Genomic DNA, 19,949 nt, shown 5'->3' with positions numbered 1-19,949 from the left:
AACTGACATTTTTCCCTTTTGACAAACAGCTTATGTTCTTGTAAAATTGTTAAGACCTTGTTTAGATGATAGAGATGATCCTCCCAATTGTCACTATATATCAAGATATCATCAAAAAATACAAGGACAAACTTACATAGGAATTTGGAGAAGACGTCATTCATGAGCGCTTGGAATGATGATAGTGCGTTGGTGAGGCCGAACGGCATAACTAGGAATTCGTAGTGCCCTTCGTGAGTTTGGAATGCTGTTTTTTCTACATCTTCCGAGTGCATTCGGATTTGGTGATAACCAGACCGCAAATATAGTTTAGAGAAGAATTTGGCACCATGCAACTCATCTAGAAGCTCGTCAATCACAGGTATGGGAAATTTGTCCTTGATGGTGATGTTGTTGAGTGCGCGATAATCGACGCACATACGCCAAGATCCATCATGTTTCTTCACTAATAAGACCGGTGATGAGTAAGGGCTGGTGCTAGAGCGAATAACCCCCGATTCTAGGAGTCCCGAAACTATTTTCTCAATTTCAGTTTTCTGATAATGTGGGTAACGATACGGACGAACACTAATTGGGCCTGTCCCGGGCTTGAGAAGAATACGATGGTCCTGAAATCTTTTGGGAGGTAAGCCTTGAGACTCCACAAAAATTTCTGAAAATCTGTCTAATAATTGCATCAATTTTGGATTTATTGAGCTAGGACCTGGTTGTGACATGCCTAGGATGATAGAGAACAAAATAAATCCTAGTTGTTGATTTTGAACCCCCTGCCAAATTTCCTTAGAGTCCACAATTTTATTTCTTGGCACCGACAGACCCCATAACTCTACTTCCTTCCCCTTCCATGTAAATTTCATGTGCAATTTTGCAAAATCCCATAAAATTGGTCCCAATACCCATAACCATTGTGCCCCCAACACAGCCTCACAACCCTCCATGGGTAATAAGAAAAAATCTATCACAAATTCAGCCTCATTTAGACATACCTGAACTCCATAACAACGCCCTTCACTGCGAATTCTTTCCCCATTAGCTACTGTCACTTCAAAATATTCAGCCATCTTTATGTGCAGCCCCAATCGCCTAGCAGTGTAGGTGCTAATGAAATTGTGAGTTGAGCCCGTATCCACCAACAACACAGCCCCCCCTTCTTTGCATCATCCACGCACTCGCATCGTCTGAGGAGTTGAGACGCCTGTCAAGACGTTGAGCGAAATTTCTACATCTTCTGTTTCGTCGGGTCTGGGTTCCTGATTTTCTTCTGCCCAATCATCTCTCCTTTCTTCCTCGTCCTCCGGATAAATGCCTTCGATCAAGAACAATTTCTTGCAACAATGACACGGTCGAAATCTCTCATCACAATTGAAGCACAACCCCTTTTCTCGTCTCTCTTTCATCTCTGTTTTGTTGAGTCGCTTGGTGGGTATGCTACTGTTGCGGAAAGGAGATGAAGCTTGTGGTTGAGAAGGATTTTGTGGTGCAGATGGCTTTGGTTTGTAGTCAAAAGGAGATTTTCTTTGGGCCAATACACGTGCCTCAAAGAGGCGGGCCAACCCGACAGCTGTAGTCAAAGTTGTTGGCCTGGCAGCTTGCACTTCAATTCAAATGGTCTCCTTTAACCCACTGACAAAACATCCCACTTGATGTGCTGGAGACAATTTGCCCACTCTGCTGAGTAATTTCTCAAATTGAGACTGATAATCTTTAACACTTCCAACTTGTCGCAATTTTGAGAGATCTCCGTAGAAATCTTCAAATTGTGTAGGCCCAAATCTAACATGTAGTCCTTCCTTCAGAATTTCCCATGAGACGTCATCGATATCTTGTTTGAATATTTGGTACCATAACTATGCCTCTCCCTCCAGATGATAAGCGGTTAATAGTACCTTATTTTCTTCCTCCGTCTGCTGAAAGCCAAAGTACTGCTCGACTCTACAAATCCAACTGATTGGATCTTCAGTCCCGTCATAGCGTGGGAACTCCAACTTGGTCAATTTTGTATTGATCAACCCTTGTGCATAACCCCCAAATCCCTTATTTTTGCTCGATTCAGAGACAAATGCATCATCATCACCTTTCTTTACGACCAGTTGCTGGATTTGAGCACTCACACCTTCAATTAATTCTTGGAGCTCACGTTTAATGGACCCAACTTCAGACTCTAGCCGATCAAAGCGTTGGTCTGACATGGCTGGCTCTGATACCACTTTGTTACATGCTCGAGAATCTGAACACGTAACAGGTTTGTGAATTGGAAATTTACCAGGATCGTTCTTCCTTAACCTCCCTATTGTGGGGAAATCAAGAAGAAAACAATTCTAGCGGTAGGATTTTCGAGGAATCCTGGACCTCCTTTGGTAGAGCAATTAGAGAAGCTCTCAAACTCCTACAAACACAAGGTTTGAATAAATTGTTGATTGATTTCTCATTCCATAATAATGCAGTATTTAAATGAACATAATACCTATAAAATAGAGTCCCAATAGGACTTCTATTCAACTCCTAAAGATAAACATAAACCTAATCTAATTTAAGTAATCAAACATAAAGTAATTCTAATAGAAAACAAACACTGAAAAAAACATAGTTACTGCAGCAACAATACTCTGTATTGTTCACGCCTCTCTAGCCCTTCAACTTCTAAGTGGTCTCCAACTCCACACGTAACAATCTACTCGCTTGTTATTTTGGTCCAGACCCCTGGAGTTGTGGATATGAGCGATATCCTGGCTTTCGGGTTGAGGAGGATGTGTGTCGGCATGGGGTCCTTTTGATCTTAGGGTCGAGGAATAAGAGCTACCTATGCATTAGTTTGTGTCTGCCTAGCGCAGATCTGTTATTCCAACTGAAGATTAGTTATAGGTTAGCGGATATTTGGCGTCTTTGATGTGTAATCTTTTAGTTACGACTTTGATCTTTTAGCTTCGGTTAGGATCTTTCAGAACATTATGTTCTGTGATTGTAAGAGTTTTAATACTCTTGATTCCTCTATTAATGAGATAAGAATGATTTTCCTTCAAAAAAAAAAAAAAAAAAGATTTAAGGATAATGTAATTATCTATAGAATTTGATGATGTGAACTTGTCTTGTAACAGACATATAGACTGTTGGTAACTAAAAGGCCAGAAGAAATCATACAAAATATGAAAGTTAAAGAACGAAAAATAGATATATGGATATATCTAGAAACCAGCTCTCTAAATGTATAAAACAGGAGATCATGCCCATCATTCAACACATGCTGAAAGAAAAAAAAAAGGATGTTGATGTTCAGAATCTACTATCTTATCTTCCCAAAGAACTTGAAAGAAAGATTAAGCGTCATATCTGCTTTCCATGCATTAATGTTTTCTTGGTCTGAGTATATGCATTGAGTATGCTATATATATAACTCATATGGTGCAGAGTCTTACGTTTCTTCCCTGAAAGAAGTCACATGGTGCACAACCTGAGAAATTGCACTTAATTAAGTTTATCAATGTAACAGTACTGAACTCAAAACTCTATATATTCCCACATGGAAAATGTCATTTCTACATAGAACTCCTAGAACGGGTGTAACGGAAGTTTCTTTTCTAACGGTTCACAATCTCCAGAATATACTCCCAAAACTGGTGGAAATTTAGAATATTATACGTACTCCAGGACAAGAAGGATGACGTTTCTTAAATTTTCTCCACACATGTAATAGCTGGCTATCCATCCAACGAGAGCGTAGCTGTGCATTAGCCGCCTCATGTTGGGAATCTTGAATTTTCCTTCCCATTTTGATCAAGCAGACCCTTGGCAGTTAGTACAAGACCGGAGTGAATATCACTTACTTTTCTTATATTATTTCTTAATTATTTTATTTTGTTGGAAAGCTCCTACTGTTTTTTTTTTTTTTCATTACTGTTTAACTATTGAATTAATAACTATTTATTTTTATTAGCTTAAACTTTTAAAATAAGTAATTAATCATTTAGCCTGCATATTAGAATAGAGGTCCTTAATTAACTATCAAAATTAAGGCCAAGACTTGCATATGTAAAATTCATATATATGTGAGTCTCACATATTTAAAGATAAATTTATTAAAGAAAAAAAAAATAATACAAGACAATAAAAACAAATATTTTTATTGATTAAATTATTCTCTTTTTATTTATTTAAAATTTTAAACTAAGTGGTGACCTAATAATTATTGTCGAATTAATGCTGACTTAGTTTTGAATGAATATGTGGAATTTTCATCGGATGCGCGCCGATAAAGGCTTGAAGGATGACTGTGAAAAAAAGAAAAAGAAAAAGAAAAATGAAAGACTTGAAGGATAACTATCGGAAAATAAATAAATAAAAGGAAGACCACACGGTTGGTTGTCAAAAATAAAACAAAAAGGGAAGATTTGAAGGATAACGAAAAGATATCTGTAACCGTGACAGTTGCTTTAGCTTGTTTATTGGTTGCAGCTGCAGATAGAGTCTTAAATCCAATTGCTGTCACTATATATTTGCTTAATTAATTTGTCCAGATCCCCGGCCGTCTCGCTTGCTCTCCTCGAGTTTATCATGTTCATTTTACTGTTTATAATATAATCTCTAAGGAGAAAGAAATTTATAACTATTTATTTATTACAATTCCTATTCATCCTGACAATTTCTTTTTGGGTCCCTTTCATTTTGGGTCTCATGATGCCAAACATTATTATTAATAGTGTTTTCTTGGTCCGAGTATTTCCATTGAGTATAGTATGCTGCAAACGATTTTACAAAAACCTTTGCTGCTTCATATACATAAATAAGAGAATTGCACATGTCGTGTCTTAGAAAAATACTAGGCTCACAAACAAATTTTACAAAAAACTTTTAAAACATGATGTAGTACAATATGATTGGATTTCTCAAAAGTTGAATTTATCTTATTTTCAATCATGTTGTGCCACATTATGTTGTAAAAGCTTTTTTTTTAAAAAAAATTGTTTGTAAACCTAACATCTGCCCTATAAGACAGCTTGCACTTAGAATTAATATATGAAAAGTGGTGTTTGTCTAATCTGCTTTCTAAAATTGACATGGTAGTTCCATTCAATCCTTCGATCAATTATTGTTAAAAAAAAATGATTGATTGAGATTGTCACATTAGTGTTTTAAGAAAACCCCCCAAGAAAAGTCCAGATATTACCCCCCCCCCCCCGGGGAAAAAAAAAAAACACTAGGCATCACATGGTCCCACGTCAAACATTCTTCGTGATGAAAAGTTTCGGGTGTTCTCTAGCACATTTGTTGAACCATATATGCAATGAACATGACAATAAAACAGGAATTCGTGTACTGTCCACTCCCACACATTGATTAATTAATTATGTTATTATTTTCTCATACATTAATATAGTCTCCAATTTTTGCAATTCTTTTTGTCCAAACCTTCAAACAAGTACCTATTTTTGGGAAAACTGTTTCACAGTTTTCATTTCAATCTATGGTTTGCTAATGTTTTTGTTCTTCATCAGTAATGCCCAGGTTGGTGCTCAACTTTGTTTTTTTCTTAATCATATAATTTAGGTGTACGTGTGATCAGAATTAAATCAGATGATTTTTGTATGCATAAAATAGAAAGGACATGCACTAGCTGTAAGTACTGGGACAAAGAATCTAAAAAAGGCCAGCTTTAAAGAATTTCTGTACTGTATCATCTTTTATCAGCTCTGTTAAGGCATTTATTATTATTAAGCTGCATTTGTTGCAGCTGCTTTTCACACTTACCCACCAAAATCTTCAAAACTTCCTTATCTTTTGTAGTTCTTTTTTTCCATGACTAGTGTTGGTACCCTCCTAATCTTGATTTTATTTTTCTTGAACAACACATCTATAATGATTTTTCAAATGGTCGAAAAATATCCATTAAACAAGATCTAGTTTAGCTTCTGAGATCAATCTAAGGCTATATATATATTGCACGTAAGGCTAATTTAGATACTTAAATTGCCTACTTGACCCACTCATTTCGGACCAGACCAGTCGGACCAGTCGGCTTCTGCTAAGGGTAGACTCAGTATGTACGTGGCCAACAACTCTATTAAATCTCTCCTACCAAAGTCAGACCATAAATTGGAATAGAATAGTCGGAATTTCGAGTGTGAAAGTAAACTCTGGAAGACTTCTTTGATTTCTAACCAGTAACCACTATTGACACTCCGAATTAGATCCTCTTCTTCAGTTATAATAGAGGGGTATTTTTGTCTTTTTAAGTAAAAAGATAAAAATACCCCTCCACTATAACTAACGAAAAATTATCCGATTAATTTAAATTGGGGAGAATCTTGTTCCTCCCTCACACAATGTTAAAAAAATATTGTCTTTTATTTTTTGACTTTGGCACTTCAAAAAAAATTGTTATACAATCTGCAGGACCCTCAAGTTAAATTCTTATTTCTGTCCCTATGCCACCCCCGGACAATCTAAGTTTAATGGTTAAGAATTAAAGTTATGTCTATGAATGCATGCAAGAGATGCTATGTCCTATGGACACAAATTCCTTTATGATGCCCACAAAGTTGACACTCTCCTACAACTCGATATATAGTTCGTTCTATATATTTTTGTATGGTTAATAGTTCTATTACTGACATGAACCTTTTTAATCCCCTCACCCCCTCTCTTTTCCGCTCACCCCTTTACCTTTTTTCTTTTTCTTTTCCTCTCTATACCTTGCTACAGTACATGGTTCAAGTTTTTCTCCCGTATTTAAAATATTGTACCAAATCAATTATTGTATTTTAAGGAAGGCACTGCCACAAGTATAACTTCAATTGTTAGTTGTGCAAGCTATTACAATTTACAAGGGAGGATTAAGGCACGAACTAGCCAAAAATGTTCGGCCTTCTCTATGGGGAAAAGGCATTAAAAGTTTCCTTCTTAAGTTTAGACTTGGTAATTTGTATTATTTCTATTTTTTGAAAGGTTAGTAAGAGTTTAAAATTTTCTACATATGCTAAATTTTGTATAGAAGTCTTGTAGATTCAAAAATTTCTGAAATTTGACAACATATTTTATTAAATAGTAATTTTGATAGTTAAAAGTTTTTAGTATACTACGATATTAGTTATGAGAAGGTTAATTGTATATATTAGTATTAATGATTAAATTCATCATTTTTTTTGTAATTTGATAAACCAAACTTGTGCAATAGACATACATGCAAATGGCAACTGAGAGGGCAGCTGAGGAGGATGAGATTAGATGCAAAATGGAGCCTATCAAATCAAAAACAGAGTCTTGGGTGACCATAAACAAGCTTCCTTGCAATATGAAAAAGTGGATCATCAAATGCATACAGCTCAGATTGGAAGAAACTAAAGATTTTGATATAGAGAAACCGATCCTAGCCTTTAATATCTTTCCAAAGATCTTATAACAGAGATTAAGTGCCATCTTTGTTTACCCCTGCTAAAAAAAGTGATCTATTTTTGTTTCCTTTTAAGCAAAATATATAGTCGTTCAATTGAAAACTATAATCATTTTTCTTGGGAAGAATGATTATATATGATTTTATTTTAAATGAATTGAATTGATATTTAAGGTGCAGTTGGTCATGATCCAAGAACCCAATTTTAGCGTTGATGGTGAAGACCGTTGACGTGCATTCTTTTCTTCGAAGAGAGTAAACTAACGTCGATGATAAAAGTAACCTAAGAAGCTTCCTTCACGTAATTATTTCCTAATTGAAATTACTCTTTCTCATTTATCCTTTTTTGTTTCTGCTAGGTGCCACAGCTTGAAGGAAAAAGTGGCCAACATTTGCAGTTGATCTGCCGCTATCTCAAGCCAGTGCACTACAAGCAGCACAGTTACATTGTCAGGAAGGGAGAACCACTTGATGCGATGCTCTTCATAACGCAAGGCATCATATGGAACTTCACCACCATTAATGGTGAGAGAAGGAATAAGTGTATTGAGAAAGGTAATTTTTATGGAAAAGAACTTCTAGAATGGGGGTTGGATTCCCCCGCCTTACCTGACCTATCCAAACTCCCAATATCTCTCAAAACTGCGAAAACGCATACAAAAGTTGAAGCCTTTGCTCTAATGGCCAACGACTTGAGGACTATAGTTTACAGAAGCAGTTTCTGCTGTACAAGCTGCAGCTTTTCGGCGCTAATGACCAACCAGGAAGATATTTGATGATGGAAGAGATAGAAGAGATATTCAAACTCGCATTGATAAAAGATTAGAGATTAGTAACAGCTCTTTCTTTCTTTTACTCATCTGTATATATATATGCTGTATTATTATATTTATTCTTTAGTTCTAGTTGTATTCGGTATAGCTGCACAAATACTTGAAGTTATCTTTGTATAGTTTTACTGCCTAACTATAAATGAAATAGAGCACAACAGGAGTATTCATATATTCTGGCCAAATCAATTCCACAACACTTTCTTTCATGGTATCAAAGCCATAAAGAATCGCACCCAAAATTTCTTTTTCTTTCCTGCATTTTATTCTCAAATCGTTGAATCTAGTACCATTGGTGCTGCTTCACATCTTTTTTTGATGAATGATTGAATTTATAAAAGCACACCAGCAGTGGCGGAGCCACATGGTACCTTGGGGGTGCTGTGGATTTAAATTTTTTTTTTTTTTTTTTCTAAACCCACAGCACCCTTAAACTTAACACACATCAAATGTAACGTGAAGTTCTAGACACTTTTTTTTTTTTTTTTTTGTATTTTTATCTTTTTGATATAGTGTCGACATGTTACATTTCTAATATATCAATTTCAGCACATATTTATGAACTTTTATAGATATTTTGTATAATGTATATATTGTGTGAATTACCAAATTTTTAAGGTGAAGAAAATTTTTAGGACGCAAAAAAAATTTTAGCGGCACCCCCAATATAAAATAGCTGGCTCCGCTACTGCACACCAGTGAACAAACACCCCAGCAGTGAATTTATACAACAAAAATACACTCAGCACAAAAACAGAGCCTCACTCAATTCACAAAATAGTAAAACTCAATCTGATGACAATTATCTGGTGTGTGTGTCAATTTCTCCCCATACTCGGGAAAAATGGGCTGTTGGGTATTGTTGATGGTTCGGAGCCCTGTCCACCCAAATTCATTTCAGAATCTGATGAGAATGATTCTGCTTCCTTGAATCCTGAATTTGTGATTTGGGAGAGAAAGGATCAATATATCCTTAGTTGGTTCATTGCAACGTTGTCTGGAAAGGTTGTCAGTGCAGTGTATGGCGTCAATACCTCAAGGCAGGTATCATGTTATTGGAGGAGGAAATATCATGGAGAGATGGAGAGGAGAATTGAGAGAGTGAGAGAATATTGGATGGAGAAGATATCTCTGGAATTAACGGGGGGAGAATGGGAGATAAAAATCAATAGTAAAGAATAGAGAGAGATACGTAAATACTTTAGGGCTTAGGCTTTATGCATTGGGGGAGTGTCTCTTTACGATAACCATTGGACCACGCGGCGGGCTAAGAACCAACTGATTAGTCTCATGTAGTGGACCTTTTATATAAACCGGCCTTAAGCCTAAGCTCCATGTGGAGGGGGCCGAATATTTGGGTTGCTAAGTCCAATGATATAATCCATATCTCAACAATACTCAATGTTGGGTTTAGTTTTGGAAAAACTTGTAAAATCGGCCCATATAGTTTATTTGATTTGTAATTAACTCATTAATTGCAATATCAAAATAAATTTAAAAGTCTTTGAAGTATGTCAAATAAAAAAAAAAAAAATTTAATCACTCCAGCAAAATTCCGTCTACTAATTTAACAGATTCCGATATTATGAAATGTTAGAGCCAATAAAATTGTGACACATGTCCTATTTAAGTAAATTTCACACTAGCAAAATTTGTTAAATTAGTTTACGAAATTTAATTGTAAAGACTAAATTGTTTATTTGGCATACTTCAGGAACCTCCGAATTCATTTTAATACTATAAGAAATTAATTGTAAATCAAGTAAACCAATTTTCTATTTTTTCCTTTATTTTTTATCTGTTATTATTTTTAGTTTTAAACTTTTTACTTAACGACCCAATATATATTGCAATGTCTAGGTTTTATCTATGAACATATTCTTAATTGCCTGATTCGATGGACCAATGGGGCACCATTGTGCAAAACAAGTTAAGGAAAAGATCATTGGAGTGATGTCAGCGAGAAGCCTCATTTTCAAGAGTTTTGTCACACTTCTTATGCAAGGGTTTTTTTGGAGGATGACTTTTCTTGCCACGTAATCTCGCACGAGTTAGTCGTCGCCAGAGTATATCCAACAGAATATATAGTTAAATAGTTTATAATCAAAATATTTTTTGTGTATCTCATTCACTATATAGCGCGCACTCTACATCAACAAAAGATATTTAATTCTTTTTTTTTCTTTCTCTTTTTCTTTAATAAAACAATAGAAAAAACTAAATAAATAAATAAAATAGAGAATAAAATACAAATCTTAATTTGTGTGTATATAGAGAAAACAGTAACTAAAACAAAAATTTTAAATTTTAAACTAAATATTTTAGTTTTGCATGGGTGAATGAATCTTTATGATCAAGGCTAGGCTAGGGGACCCTTGGCATGCAGTTAACTAGAACAAGAGCGGAGGGAATATCTACTTGTCTAGTACATATATCGCTTACTTTTCTTATATTCCTTAATCATATTAATTATTTTGCTGGGAAGTTGCCAATTAAGTTCCATTTTTTTTCCTTTCTGCACTACCATATATTCTCTGGCTGACTTGACTTTGTAATTTTTGCTGGGAAGTTGCCAATTATACCCTTGGCTGACTTGACTTTTCTTCTTATATTCCTTAATCATATTAATTATTTTGCTGGGAAGTTGCCAATTAAGTTCCATTTTTTTTTTCCTTTCTGCACTACCATATATTCTCTGGCTGACTTGACTTTGTAATTTTTGCTGGGAAGTTGCCAATTATACCCTTGTCTGACTTGACTTTTCTTCTTATATTCCTTAATCATATTAATTATTTTGCTGGGAAATTGCCAATTAAGTTCCTTTTTTTTGTTTTTTTCTTTGATCGATATTGAATTTTCATCAGTTGCCGAGATAGACTTGAAGGATGCCAGCTGTGAAAAAAACAAAAAAGAAAGACTTTGAATAGTCTTAGAAGATTATTTTAGTAACTAAAATAATTTGTGTGTATATAGAGAAAACAGTAACTAAAACAAAAATTTTAAATTTTAAACTAAATATTTTAGTTTTGCATGGGTGAATGAATCTTTATGATCAAGGCTAGGCTAGGGGACCCTTGGCATGCAGTTAACTAGAACAAGAGCGGAGGGAATGTCGCTTACTTTTCTTATATTCTTTAATCATATTAATTATTTTGCTGGGAAGTTGCCAATTAAGTTCCATTTTTTTTCTTTCTGCACTAGCTACCATATATTCTCTGGCTGACTTGACTTTGTAATGGATCGATATTGAATTTTCATCAGTTGCCGAGATAGACTTGAAGGATGCCAGCTGTGAAAAAAACAAAAAAAGAAAGACTTTGAATAGTCTTAGAAGATTAAATCCAATATTTGAACCAAAATCAAACTGCAATCGCTTCCTAAAAACGAATTTGTATTGAAAATATAAAGGTAATATTTATAAGAACGAACCTTGCTGAGAGATCATTCTCCAAAAATGCCTCAAATTAATATACAGTCTACAGACATCGTTCCAGGTAATTAACTAAATATAAGGGCGCGATAGATTGATTTATATCAACTTCTTTTACTTTTTTTTAGGATACGCATGAGATTTTAGTCAATATTCTCGTCCCGCAATCTTATAGTATAAAATCAAATCTCTCGTAATATATTCTCTAAATATAAGCCCACGAATACGTGCAAGTTGCGACCAACTGCATGGGATTTCCAGGTGAGCAAATTGCCACACCCAAGTTTACTGATAGCAAGTGACCGTATGACCCTTACCTCCCCCAAAAAATAATAAATTAAATTAAAAGTAATGTGCGCCTCTAAAATTTGAAAATTTCCTTTCAATTATTTTTGGGTAAGCCAGAAACGAAGGTTAAAAAGAAGATTGTGCAACCATCTCAAGTCAGTTCACCATACAAAGCACAACTATATATATATAGTTGGGGTGGCGATGTCGTTCCTCCCATGTACGTACAACATATTCCGTACGTGGATTTACAAAATTAACTCCATTCATCGTAAATAGAATCTACTGCTGTGAGTAGTCAATATTGTATTATTATTAAACTCGAAAAGTACTCTATTTTCTACGAAATGTACTCTATTTTCACGTAAAAAATAGAGTAATGCTAAAAGTTACTTTTGTATTTTTTTTGTATCACTCAAAGAATGATATGGTTTTTAAAGTTATCAATATTTTAATTACTTATTATTAAATTTTAATCAAATAATAATTTCAAAAGCCATATCAATTTAAGAGTAACACAAAAAGAATACAATAATACATAACTCCTACAATTACTCTGAAAAAGGTCATTTCTATACATAGAACTCCAAGAACAGGTGTAGTAGAAGTTTCTTAATTCTCTAACGGGAAGCAATCTCAAGAATATACTCCCAAAACTGGTGGAAATTTAGAATATACTCCAGATCATGATTGATGACGTTTCTTAAATTTTCTCCACACATGTAATAGCTGGCTATCCAACGAGAGCGTAGGCGTGCACTAGCTAGCCGCCTTATTTTGTGGGAAAGTTCCTACTACTTTTTTATTTTTTATTTTTTTGCATTACTGTTTAACTATTGAATTAATAACTAACTTTTTTTATTAGCTTAAACTTTTAAAATAAACAATTATTTAGCATGCATATTAGAACAGATCAAGGTCCTTAACTATCAAAAGGAACTTGAATATGTAAAATTCATATGTGAGTCTCACATATTTAAAAATAAATTTATTAAAGAAAAAAAATAATACAAGACAATAAAAACAAATATTTTTATTGATTAAATTATTAAATTATTAAATTATTCTCTTTTTATTTATTTATAATTTTAAAAATAAGTGATGACGTAATAGTTGTCGAATGCTGACTTAGTTTTAAATGAATATGGAATTTTCATCGGATCCTGATTGAAGGATGACTATGAAAAGGAAAGACTTGAAGGATAACTATCGGAAAATAAATAAATAAAAGGAAGACCACACGGTTGGTTGTCAAAAATAAACAAACTAAAAGGAAAGACTTGAAGCTTAAATCCAATTGCTGCCTCTATATATTTGCTTAATTAATTTGTCCAGTCTAGCTCCCGGCCGTCTCCCTTGCTCTCCTTGAGTTTATCAGGTTCATTTTACTGTTTATAACATAATCTCTAAGGAGACACAAATTTATAACTATTTATTTATTACATTTCCTATATATTCAGCCTCACAATTTCTTTTTGGGTCCATCCCTTTTATTTTGGGTCTCATGATGCCAAACATTATTAATAGTGTTTTCTTCGTCCGAGTATTTCCATTGAGTATGCTACAAACGATTTTACAAAAACCTTTGCTGCTTCATATATATAAACATGTCTCGTCTTATATATATATATATATATATATATATATATATATATATATATGCTGCAGAGTCTTACGTACGTGCGTTTCTATCCTGTAGGACAGCCTGCACTTAAAATTAATATAATATGAAAAGTGGTGTTTAATTTGCCTAATCTATTTTCCAGTTTTTCAGGAGGAATCCAAACTCATACTGTTGTGCTTGTAATATAAGCTTTAGTTGTGAGTAATTGGCAACGGCTAAAGAAAGGAATGAGGTTAGCATCTTCCACTTGTTCTCCTTATATATAGATATGATTATTATCATTGTAAACAATATTTCTCAGATGTACTCGTAACTTTTTCGAAATAGGCCTATTATGGTGTTTTCGTCCTTTCTTAAGAATCTTTTTAGGGCTTATTTTAGATGATTTTAGTCCTTTTTAAAAATAACATATGATTTTCCTGTGTTTTTTTAATGAATTTTCTTTCAACTTTGTCTTATTATAAAAAATGCATGTGGTTCTTACATGTAAATGGACAAATGACATTTTTATAGACCGGATTGTTTGAGCATCTCGGTTGTTAAATTAACCAGAGTCTTTGCTTAAAGATTATATTGTGTTCACGAATCAGGATATCGAGGGGCAAGTTTTTCGCCTTGAGGGGTTACGTACGTAGTTGATCATGAGTCCCTGACGTGTCATGAAAAGTTTTTAGCCCTTTCCTTCTGTCATATGTGACATTATGAGATATGTGAGAGATCTGTTTGATCTACTTTCTTCCAATTACAACGGACAAAAGTCACTCAATCTAAACAAGTCCAATCCAAAACGAGGAAGACTAATATTCAGAAAAGATTTTAGCTTTTACATGCAAATCAGACCGCTCTAATTTTGATAGTTGCTGATTATCACACTTACTCTCGGTTCAGAGGCTGGACCTGACGTCTTAGTACTTCTTTTCAGATTAGAAATTGTTTGTTTTGATCATTTCTTTTATGCTTCATAAAGATATTTTTTTTAACAGTTTAGATTTAATTCCAAAAAAATTAGAAATAAATCTAGATCCTTAAAATGTTACCAATTTTTTTTACCATATCTAAGCCAAATCCAATTTTTGGAATCTGGGTATCGTATATTTATTTCTAAATTTAATGACTGTTGGATTAAATAACTGTTGAAGCAGCACCTTCATAAAGATTGTGGGGTCATGCAGTACGTCTGACACCTTCTCTGAAGTTGATATTCAGTTCTTATGTATGTTTTCATATCTGTTGTATATGTAGAGAATTTCTGAATCTGTGTTTTCGGTTGTTTAAGATTTAGTTTGGAACACTGAGATTGTCGTGGAAGTGACATTTCTTGAAATAGTTGATCATTCATTCTATTAATGTCAATATTAATGGGTATTGCAAAGATAAAAATAACAAATTCATATTGGCTGGATTTTGCTTTTAATGTCAATCTTGGTTCTTCTCTTAGGGAGTTCTAGATAAGAGAAGAAAAAGGAGAAGAAGAAGAAGAAGAAAAACTAGATTAATTGTCAGTGTTAGCTGAACTCGTCAATCCCTATATTACTTGATTTTGATAATGTACTTGTTTTGTGTTAGTTTATTATGCCTTATAATAAATCCAAAGATGCAACAACTCTCTGCATGCTATCTTCCTAGCGAGCACTTGCTATATGCTTACTATTTGCCCTCCAGCAGTTGGACACTGTGCTTCAATGAATTTTGCTATCGTGTTGCTCAAGTATCACAATTTTGTATCGAATCTATGATAGATTCAGAAGATTGAATCTCCACACAATTATAATGTTTAATTGGTTTTTCCTGGCCAGGGTACATTTCTGTCGAGTAGATTTATGATAATATGGCATCAGCTATGGAATTTCATTAGTACGTTGAGCCCTAAGGACTATATAACAATAAGACTACGACTTACTAAGCTGCAAAGATGGCCTTGGCTTCTTCTGTACAAGTGGTTCTGGGATCACTTGCTTTCGCAATCTTCTGGGTATTGGCGGTCTTCCCAGCCTTTCCTTTTCTACCAATTGGGAGGACTGCTGGGTCCCTCCTGGGTGCTATGCTAATGGTTGTATTCCGAGTCTTAACTCCAGATCAAGCATATGCTGCAATTGATCTACCAATCCTTGGTCTTCTCTTTGGGACAATGGTTGTCGGTGTCTATCTAGGAAAAGCAGACATGTTCAAGTACTTGGAAAATCTTCTCTCATGGAAGAGTAAAGGAGCAAAGGACTTACTTTGTCGAATCTGCCTGATTTCAGCCATTTCAAGTGCCCTTTTTACTAATGATACCTCTTGTGTGGTATTAACTGAATTTGTCTTAAAAATTGCAAGGCAACATAATCTCCCGCCTCAACCTTTCCTTCTTGCCCTGGCCTCTAGTGCAAATATTGGGTCTTCAGCGACTCCAATTGGCAACCCCCAAAATTTGGTTATAGCTGTTCAGAGTAAGATATCTTTTGGGAGTTTTCTAAGTGGAATTCTCCCTGCAATGCTAGTGGGAGTGGTTGTCAATGCTCTAATTCTTCTATCCATGTATTGGAGGCCGTTATCAATTCAGAAGGATGAAACAGATGCAGCTGTAGATGTTGTTGAAGAGGTGGATGTGGATTCTCATTGCTTTTTACCAGCCAGGATGTCACATATCATATCCTTGAATTCTCAGAAGTGGTACTCTAGATTGGAAACTATAAATGTGCAAGGCTCTCCCAACGTGCATGGGAACATGGATCATGTTGAGACCACTAGAAACCATTTAAGTTCAAATGAGAATGAAATCCACAGGGTCCCTTGTGGCACGTTGGATTCTGCAAGGAAATCTAGTGCATCGAAAGAGCTGGAAGATGTTGTATCTTCAGAAGGAAAGGAAGATTTGACCATTAGATGGCAAAGGATGTTGTGGAAGTCGTGTGTTTACCTTATTACTATAGGAATGTTGATTGCTTTGCTCATGGGGCTGAATATGTCATGGACTACAATTACTGCTGCACTTGCTCTTGTGGTTCTTGATTTCAAGGATGCTAGGCCTTGCCTTGAAAAGGTATAATTTGCAAATTAACATGATGCTGCTCTTCTCCTTTTTCAATTAGTTTTCCCCTTTGTCTATCAATGGGACTTGAAAACTCTAAAGCATACCTTGTAGGAGATTATGAATTACATGGATGGGTTGTTGGAGAGTTTAAAATATCTTAAGTTGATTTCTCTTCTTTGCAAGGTCTCCTATTCGCTTTTGATTTTATTTTGCGGAATGTTTATCACAGTAGATGGCTTTAACAAAACTGGAATCCCAAGTACTCTATGGGACCTCATGGCGCCTTATGCACAGATTGATCATGCTAGAGGGATAGCAGTTCTTGCCATTGTCGTTCTTGTCCTGTCCAATTTGGCTTCAAACGTACCAACTGGTATGTTGGTGTATTTCTTCCATGTCTTTTTCTATTATATGTCATCATTCTATTTCTTTTTTGGATTTATCATATATATAAAATTAGCTTCCTAAAGTAACACCTGGCTGTAAAGTCTATTTATGTAACTTTATGTTAGCAATTGCAAGAATGCCAAGAAATTGCTAGCAGTGCAGATTTGGAATGCATATGATCTGAACATTTTTTGGCATTTATGGTTTCTTAAGATTTCTGGATGCTATATATTTTGGTATGGTTTGGACTTTGAATACAGAATATGATCTCTTAGGCATGTCAAAGTATAACCAGTATGGGTTTTTTCTTGTTCTCAAGCTTTCTTTCTGCACTTAAGACAACTTGATATTAATTGTTCTCATGCATGGTCAAATCTTAATCAAGTTGAGATTGCACCATCGTATACTGAACAGTTCTTTAAGTTTGAGAAGTATCTTTAACTTCCCTTTGTACAAAAGTTGGCACCCTCCTGGGTCATTTTCTGAATAAACTGCATCCCTCACCAGAAGAATAAATTTGATTTTTTCCATCCACATATCTCTGTAATCTAAAGTTCCTTTCCATCTACATCTCTGAGAAGATTTGTTTTTTCTTTCATATAAAAATAATCTAGGCCGCATTTAGATGTGGTTTAAATTACTTAATTGATATGAATTTTTGAGCTTTGAGGATTTTGCTCCAACACATGAGGATGAGGGTCGCTTATATATAAATCATGCTTATACTGTGTAGTTTTATTGCTGGGAGGACGAGTGGCAGCATCGGCAGCTGCAATTTCTGCAGCTGATGAGAAGAAGGCATGGCTCATCTTAGCTTGGGTTAGCACGGTAGCAGGGAACCTCTCATTACTGGGATCAGCTGCCAACTTAATAGTGTGTGAAGAGGCTCGCAGAGCTCCACGTCTTGGGTACACTTTATCTTTTTGGAGCCATCTCAAATTTGGACTCCCCTCGACCCTTATAATCACTGCTATTGGTTTGATACTCATAGATGATCATATATGTTGTGTTGGTTTGACAAAACTTTTTAGATGGTGTTTTTTGCGACATGGTTGTTATGTAATATAAAGATGAAAATAGTTTTGAGTATTTTGTGCTTTTAATTATTTGTTATTACTTTTATTTTTTATTTTTTTTGTTTTTGTTAAAGAGCAAAAGGCAATTTTCAGTTTTTAACGTTGTAACAACACATGATCTAGAAAAAAAGTGTATAACTATAATGTTCTCAAAAAACTGGCAGGATGGTTTTAGATAGATGTCCACAGAAGAGAAGTATAAGGTAAATTGTGCATCACTTGGCATGTTTAGTACATAGCCTCATAGACATGGAAGGAAGTGGCGTATGAGACATCAACGTCATGGGTTTCTCATGTGCAGGCAATAAGTTGGGCCATTTCTCCAACTGACTAAACTAGTGACCCAATTCCTCCTTCAATAAAAGATTTGGTCTTGGACTTGTTGATTCATTGGATTTCCTTTTTCCATATCAATAGGAAACGGGCCTTGTTGACCTAGGCTCAGGTCAAGAGACAGAACCTGGATCAATAATTAAAAATAGACTGTTTTAAAAACTATAAAAATCTCCTGTAATTTTATTTATTTATTTTTAACATTTTCACAAGAGATGGGATGGAGAATTCGAACTAGTAACTTCCACTTCATAAGGCATGGTCTCCAGTCAATTTAGCTACTCATTGGAGACAAAATCTCCAGTAATTTTGTTTTACAATACTTGAGCCAAATTCTCATCAAAATCAAAATATTTGACAACAATGCTTATTCTTTATTCATTTCATAAAAATATAGTATATTACTTTAACAAAACAATATCATTAATAGAATGAGAAATTTATTCAATCCAAATTTGATCAATGCTTTGTTTAAACTCTTTGAATGTCACCGTCCCAATCAGTTTCCATATCTGCAGCATGCAATTCTCTATAATCTCAGCATAAACTCATCAATTATTTATAAAATAATAAGGATCCTCTCAATTTTATTTGAAATTGAGAGTATCTAGTTAATTAGTATATTTTAAAGGGGTAAAATTGTCTAAAAAATTAAAATGACAATTTTACTCTAAAAAATACTGACCGGATATTCTCCATTTCATTTGAAATGGAGAGGATCTTATTCCGACATTTGATACCCACGATTGGGGTGAAAATCGTGATGAAAACCCCATTAATTACGAGTTATTCCAACATTAAATTAGAGAGATTGTCCACAGTAAAATTGTTTGTGAAAATAAAAATAAATAAATAAATAAAAAGTTTTACTTCGAACTGAATTGAAAGAAATTGCTTCAATTTCAAACTAGATATGCCATATTTTTCACTTCCACCCTTCATCATTCTCCATGGCCTCTCAGCTTTCCGTTGCTTGCTTTCACGCGCCCTTCTGCCCCCATGTGCTCTTCTCATCCGCCAATCTGTCGCCCTTCCCCAAAGTTGCAGCTTATGTTGTAGGGCAATGTTGTTGTAGTTTCATTTGGGGTATTTATGTTATTTCCGTGTGATTGTATTGATTTTTTAGTTTTGTTGTTAATTGCTTTATGTGGATTTAAGTCTCACTGTATTTACTTGGTTAGCTAGATTTAGTTGAGGAGGTTTTTGCTCTCCGACCTTCGTTAGTCTCGTCTTTGTTGATGTAGGAGTTTGTAAAAGGTTAAGGAAACTTTTGAGGTTTGTGCCCCATTTTGTGTCGTTTAATGGCGCATCTCTAGTACATTGCTAACTATCTTAACTGGCGGGAATTTCATAGGGTCGTAAAATTTATTTCTCACATTTCCTTTTTTTTTTTTTGTTTTGTTTAACTTGGATGTTGTTGGGTTACCGGTAAAAATAATAAAAATTTGATTAATTGGCTGAATTTAAAAATTGTCCATTATATATATATAAATAACTTAAGAAAGGAAATCAAACTCAAGAATGTGGTGTCCCTCCAAATTCACAAATAATAAGGTTTAACTCCAACACAAGCTAGAGATATTT

General features: G+C 34.5%; 1 protein-coding gene and 2 pseudogenes across 1 annotated transcript; 2 read left to right on the top strand and 1 right to left on the bottom strand.

Annotated features, from left to right (window-relative positions):
• Positions 1-1,157: 1,157 nt before the first annotated feature.
• Positions 1,158-2,189, bottom strand: LOC148587800 (uncharacterized; annotated as a pseudogene).
• A 4,991-nt stretch (positions 2,190-7,180) lies between these two features.
• LOC148587799 (cyclic nucleotide-gated ion channel 1-like) lies at positions 7,181-8,160 on the top strand (annotated as a pseudogene).
• A 5,598-nt stretch (positions 8,161-13,758) lies between these two features.
• Positions 13,759-18,024, top strand: LOC132166825 (silicon efflux transporter LSI2-like). The gene is made up of 4 exons (XM_088512833.1): positions 13,759-13,788; positions 15,353-16,578; positions 16,753-16,942; positions 17,690-18,024. Exons 2-4 carry the CDS (start codon positions 15,469-15,471, stop codon positions 18,022-18,024), a joined length of 1,635 nt encoding a protein of 544 aa, XP_088368959.1. The 5' UTR covers positions 13,759-13,788; positions 15,353-15,468.
• The last annotated feature ends 1,925 nt before the right edge of the window (positions 18,025-19,949 follow it).

This window comes from Corylus avellana, chromosome 2, assembly GCF_965113065.1.
Source record: "Corylus avellana chromosome 2, dhCorAvel1.hap1.2, whole genome shotgun sequence".
Taxonomy (NCBI): Eukaryota; Viridiplantae; Streptophyta; class Magnoliopsida; order Fagales; family Betulaceae; genus Corylus; species Corylus avellana.
Note: the sequence above shows the minus strand (reverse complement) of the source record. Positions and strands in the feature narration are given on the sequence as shown.

Bases quoted from the DNA above. Each gene is read 5' to 3' on its own strand.
- LOC132166825 (XM_088512833.1), top strand. From the start codon at position 15,469: ATGGCCTTGGCTTCTTCTGTACAAGTGGTTCTGGGATCACTTGCTTTC. The intron at 16,579-16,752 runs GTATAATTTGCA...CTTCTTTGCAAG, and splicing joins CTAGGCCTTGCCTTGAAAAG to GTCTCCTATTCGCTTTTGAT. The intron at 16,943-17,689 runs GTATGTTGGTGT...TATACTGTGTAG, and splicing joins GGCTTCAAACGTACCAACTG to TTTTATTGCTGGGAGGACGA.